The sequence below is a fragment of the Cariama cristata genome, unplaced genomic scaffold (genome assembly GCF_000690535.1).
Source record: "Cariama cristata isolate BGI_N322 unplaced genomic scaffold, ASM69053v1 scaffold42680, whole genome shotgun sequence".
NCBI lineage: Eukaryota > Metazoa > Chordata > Aves > Cariamiformes > Cariamidae > Cariama > Cariama cristata.
Window position 1 is genome coordinate 3594 of NW_009596018.1, and position 6076 is coordinate 9669.

Genomic DNA, 6076 nt, shown 5'->3' on the forward strand with positions numbered 1-6076 from the left:
GTTTATCCTTAAACTTTCCTTCTCTGCCCCGGAGACTATAGGAGTGAATGGGAACTCCCTGAAGTGACTCAAGCTCTCCCTTTCCAAACAGAGGAGCTGTTGTGGGAACTACTCTTCCACCCCCAAGTCTTCAGCACAGGCATCTCAGGAAGCTTGGTTTGCTCTGGGGAGGAGCATAGGCAGAAGCCTGAGCAATACGCTGTTCTCCATCAAATGCAAACAACACCATCTTTGTGTTTAGCTGAAATTAGTCCTCGATTAAGAACAGCTGGCTAGCGCTCAGGTCACAGGGGCTGAAGGGCTGCTGCAAGGAGAAAGGACCGTTTTAAAAAATTCTCATAGTTTATCTCGCTGTTGAGGTATCAGCCTTTGGAACAAGCAGATACGCAGCTGATTGCTTAATGCTAGTTAAAGTCCATGTATTGTTCAAATCCAAACCAAACCCAAGCCTCCTCCCTCTCTCTGCTGTTACTGCCTGCAGCTGGCTGTAAGATCATAGCTCTTCCTGTTAGGTTTGGATCTAGCCGGACCAACTGACACACGTGATACCCAACTCTGGTTGCTTCAGCTTCTACCTTGGCGTGAAAATGTGTCACTGCCCCCCTTCCATGTGCCCAACTCCAGCTGATGCTTGGCAAAAGGGTTGTTAGGATCTCACTGCCCGAGTTCACTGAACTGGGTTATCGTTACCTACTCCAAAGTTAGATTAACAGAAAGTCTCCCTATGCTCTTTTATGTGGTGCATAACCTGCCTGAAAATTGCTGATACAGGGACCTTGTAGCATGCAAATAATTGCATTTAAATAGATATTATTATGAATAATTAGAAAAAAGTAAGGTTTTGCAGTGGATTTCTGTACTAATAAAATGTATTGCATATTTTGAATCTTACAATTTGGGTTATAAACCAAATAATTGCTCAATCTCAAATGTTATGTAAGTGTCAGAGAGGTTTTCTTCTTGTTTTGAAGCATCTGGCATTGGCACATGTTCTCATCACTGAAAATTCCTGGTTTCTAGGTTACTTCTGGTGCAGATAAGAGAGCCTGTTCCCCTCCAGTATATTACTTTTCACAGTTCTGCTCAGTTTTTCGCTTGTTGACATAGACCAGCTTTCAGTCAACAATTCTTTTGATGAGATAGTGGGCAGAATGGAGTTATTTCAGCTCATTCCCCCAGCTATTTAGCTCTTGTAATGGTAACAGGAATAAAAATGAGTAAAAAAAAATTTATTTTTTTTGTGTCATTAAGAGGAGGAGAGATGAGATGGATTATAGATAGGGAATATGCTTGTTGGATAAAAAATTGCAAGCACACTGCTTAAGATTCTCTGTTTCTGTCTAGGCAAAGTCTGGCTACATGAATCTCACTGGGATTGATTACTCTCCTTCTGCAATACAGCTTTCAGAAAAAGTAAGAGAGAAAGAAGGGATGTCTAACATTAAATTAAAGGTAAGTTTTGAGAGAAAGTTTATTGAGGAAATAGAAAGTAATTGAACCCAAGACTACATGACCTAATTGATGTTCAGTTGTACTCAGTGTACCATACTAATGATGTCTTTTGACATTCATTTGTGAGGGAACTCTAACTGAATAAATCTGTATTTACAAGAAGATTTTTGGTTTTATTTTTTTTCTGTAACAGTCATTAGAGCTAACAAGATTTCCCCGCTTCTAGCAGAGAACAGGATAGTGGTTCGCCATTTGGCGAGTTCTGTATTTTACTGCTCCATTCTGAATTTCAGATTTGAGATGGAGGATGAAATCCTTAAGTGATAGAATCCCTACCAGTAGCTGTGCAGCGGGAAGTTTGAGAGGCCCTGCTGGAGCAGGGGGTAGGACGAGATGACCTCCACAGGTCCCTTCCAACCTCAGCCATCCTGTGATTCTGTGACTGCATTTCATTCTGAGCTTTCTCTCTGCGTGCTGTTTTATCCCTCAGCTCTGTACCTGTATGATGTCTCTGTTCTTGTATGTCAGTTGTAATCTCTTTGTGGCAGGCACTGTCTGTTCTTCTGTATTTGTACAGTGCCTAGCACGCAGCACCTAGGAAACCAGGGATCAAAGTACAAATAATGATTTAAAGAATGAACTTCAAGTAGGTTACTTTGAGCTTTAGATGGATAGGTATATACATGGGCTTTACAGCAAATAAATCATCACGTAATACATGGAGAAGAAAGAAGCTGACATGGCATTATAAGTGTGAAAAGCCTGTGAGTTACCCTTTGCTAAGCACACCTATTGTCAGGTTTGAGGCTTTTTATTTTAAAGTATTGGTTTGCATTAAAGACTCAGGAGCTCCTGAGTAGAAGATTGTTTTCACAGTTGTAGACTTCTGGTTTAGGTAGAAGACTTCCTGGCTCCATCAGCTGAGCTGTCAGGATTTGAGATTTGTATTGACAAGGGGACTTTTGATGCCATAAGCCTTAATCCTGATAATGCAGCGGGAAAGAGGAAGCAGTACGTGAGGTCTCTCTGCAGTGTATTGAAACCAGAGGGCTTTTTCCTCATAACGTCTTGCAACTGGACCAAGGAGGAGCTGTTGAACGAGTTCAGAGAAGGTAAGCAGTTGAACAGAACCATCTGCCAAATTATGGTTGTTCAAGGATGTGATGGGTGAATTTTAATGTCTGTGTTAGCATACTGACTTTCCCAGATCAGGATTAGACAAGGTGAAGCGACTAGTAAGTGCTTCAGCCTATCTGCCCTCTGTTTTCCTCAGGAATTACAGCTTCTGCATTTGCCAGTGCCAACATGCCAAGGGAGGGCAGGTTTTGTTATACTTTGAAGGACAAGGATTTCAGTTTATTGCACTGGGCAATACCCGGGTGATACTTTTTCTCTTTTGGTCCTTTATTATCAGATCCACTTCACCCATCTGATTGCTTTGAAATCGGGGTAATATTGTTACTCATGTTTAGGGGAACTGGCAAGTCTGTGACCATGACCTTTTATGTCACCTCCTCAGCGGCTGACCTTTCTGATCCACCCAGAAGGATTTTTTTTTTACATGCTGGTTAGCTCCTGAATCTCATGCCTGAGACTTGAAACTCAATGCGGATCTAAAACAACCGTCCCTTCTGGAGAGCTAAAATTACTGGCAAGTTATCATCTTTGCTGCCATTAAGTTGTGTGAGTCAGCCAGCTAAGATTTTTATTATCCATGCAAGGGTTGCAGCTGCATAAAGCAGCGGTGCAGTGTAACGATACAGTCCTATAAACTTACAGAGTAACTGACTTGCAAGTTTTCCAGACGAGTAAGAATGGTTTGCAAAGGGTTATCCAAGAGGCGAATAAAATTACTTCCTTCTAATAAAAGCATTTTAATTTCTGTCTGGCAGGATTTGAAATTCTGGAGGAGCTGCCAACACCCAAGTTTTGCTTCGGAGGAAGAATTGGAAACAGTGTAACAGCATTGGTTTTCCAAAGGAAAAAAGTAAAGCCATCCATCTTGGGCAAATTAGATTAGTTGAGAAAAGTCTGAACTTTAAACCGACAGAAAACCTCAGACGTGTGTAAATAAATGCTCTTTGAGTACATAGTAAAATACTATGTATGGAACTCTAAGGGACTATAAAACATTGCCTTAGAAACATTTCATCTTTGTGTAACTTGCCCGTAAATTTTGTCCTTGCTACAACCTCACTTGTTTTAGGGAAGCTGCACGTTTGTAAGCAAGAGAGAAATAAGGCATTCTAAATGTGGAGACTAATATAACTGAATGATGTTTGTGTTTGGAACTTAAAGATTATCTGTTTATTTAATTTTTGTATTGGTAATCAGTGACCAATAGAGGTAAAGGTATTCTACAAAGCAAAAATCTTATTTCTCTATTGTGCAGTGTAATAGGGAACAAGCTTTTGCAATGTAAGTGCTGGATCTTTTATTTTTTCTTAGCTGAGCATGAATGTAGCTGTTAAGGAGGGAAATGAATATAAAAGCCCCAGCACTTGCAAAAAAGGACCAGTTAGTGCTTTAAATTCAGATTTTCAGAGGTTCTCAGACTCAGCATAGTTCTGTCTCCACTGAAATAGCTCAACTCTTTTCCCACAGAGGGAGTGTTTTTAAAAATCTCATTTGTCTGAATGTGTGCATGCTTCGTCAGTTATTTTCACTGATCTCATAAATAAATGAAGGTGTGATGTTATAGTCTCACTAGCATTTGACATATGCCTCCTTCATTATTAATTTTCTATATAGTAATGTCTTAAGAGCCAACAATGACTGTATGTTTTCCAGTTAATTTCTCAGGACAGATTTTAGCTGCATAAATCCAAAAGAATAACTATCCATGCCTTTTTCCTTTTTTTAAAAAAATTTTTTTGAACTTCCATATGTGATCCTTTTGCTTAATTTCTTTGCCCTTATTTCTTCTGTTGGTTTGTATTTTCAGAATACTACATGAAAGGTAGGAAATTGAGATTTCTTTATGCCTTGACAAACACATTTGCAGGTGACAATAAACTTGTTTCAAACATCAAGGAGGCCCTATTAGACAATCAGGTTTTATTTCACAGACGAGGTCATGTTTGCTTATCAGAGAATTGCTTCTCCTAGTTTCCAGACTTTTCCTAGTTCCCAGGGTTTAGGAGATCTTTAAGGGCCAAAAAAATACTTTTAGTCCTTTCCCAGGATACGAAATAAAGCATTATTTGCATAGTGGTGAGTCCTCCCTCTGTGGTGCATCTGGTGATGTCTTCAAGGTAGGAATCCTAAATATATTATCTTTTTGCAAAATGGGATATACTGGTTGCATTGGAAGAATGATCTGTCAGCAGTGGTGAGAAAGTTTAGTCCCAGTGAATAGCTCTTTGCATATTTGGTCAGGCTTGAGTTCCTAACTCGAGTGCCAGGACCCCGGTCTTGTATCACTTGGGTAACTACTGTGGTACCATGAACTGCACCTGCCCAGCAGGCTTCCAGCAGCCAACACGAGTGCTATGAAACGTAAGTGGTAATTCAGACAGAGGATTTTTTTGATGGAGTAGTACAAAGGATTCAAAGTACACTACTGATAACAACCTCAATAGAAAGACTACGACATTTTAGTAGCCGATTTGGCATCAGGTGGTTAATACAAGCAGATTTCAATTGGCAAGTACTCTGGCAGGATGTGTTTAGGGCATCTGTTTTATTCCCATCTGTATTTTTTGCTAATGAAGGCATGGTATGTTTTTAATCATGGAATGAAAATAAATTCATAGCCGTCATGGATTTTCTTTTAATCAATTAGGAGGAATTTAACTATAGATTCACACTCCATAAGATACGTAAGGTTCAGGGCAAGTATTGTTTTCTGTTCTTCATAGGATTGATGATTATTAGATTTTGTTCTCTAGGTAATATTTTTATGTCATTTGTAAAGCTAAAAATAAGCTTTCTAAAATGGTTACATGGAAATTTTAGCATCAGAAATCGTGTAAGTGTGTCATGCAAGTTGTATGACCGACCACCTTCAATTAGTATTTTTAGCACGGCATTCAGAAGCAATAATAGTAATCCACTATTTTATCTTGCTATCACGTTGCTGTTTTTCAAATGTTCTAGGCAACTATTGTATTTCTTTTTGTAATTATTTTCACCCATATGAATAAATTTTCTACCAAGGAGGCTTCTCAGCGGTGGGGAAAGGTTGAGAACCAGCCTCTTCTTCCAGCCTACCTCATTATTTGCACAAGGTCATGGATTATTGAGGGCTTCCACTTCAAGCATTTCCCTACCACTTCTACGCTATATATAGCTCCATAGGCAGCAAGCCTTCAGAGATAGCGTGTGATTCCTCTGCTTTACCTTTGTCATTAAGGAATTCAGTCATAAGGCGGAGTTGCACAAACTAACGTCACCACTGAAATGTCATCCTGCTGCCCAAAGGTGTCATGGACCTATTGTTAGGAGCCTTAAATGCTCGTTGTCCGAAGGAATTTGGGACAGGAATGTGTTTTTCCCATGGGCAAGGGTCTGGCCTTTGTCCATAGACGGTCGTCTTCACGTCTCTGAGTTGTTCTGGGGCAGAATTCATGTGCCTATCTGCTTCTCAGGTCTATATGCTGAGGGGAGACCTGATCGCTCTCTA

The 6076-nt window shown here is 39.9% G+C and overlaps 1 protein-coding gene across 1 annotated transcript in view; it reads left to right on the forward strand.

Annotated features, from left to right (window-relative positions):
* Nucleotides 1–3823, forward strand: part of METTL10 (methyltransferase like 10) — a gene marked incomplete at its 5' end in the record, with an annotated part of 7144 nt that extends 3321 nt beyond the window's left edge. Inside the window, 3 exons of the mRNA XM_009704172.1 lie at nucleotides 1345–1452; nucleotides 2348–2564; nucleotides 3345–3823. Of these exons, the coding sequence (XP_009702474.1) occupies nucleotides 1345–1452; nucleotides 2348–2564; nucleotides 3345–3472 (453 nt within the window). The remainder of the gene's footprint in view (nucleotides 1–1344; nucleotides 1453–2347; nucleotides 2565–3344) is intronic.
* Between the last annotated feature and the right edge of the window lie 2253 nt (nucleotides 3824–6076).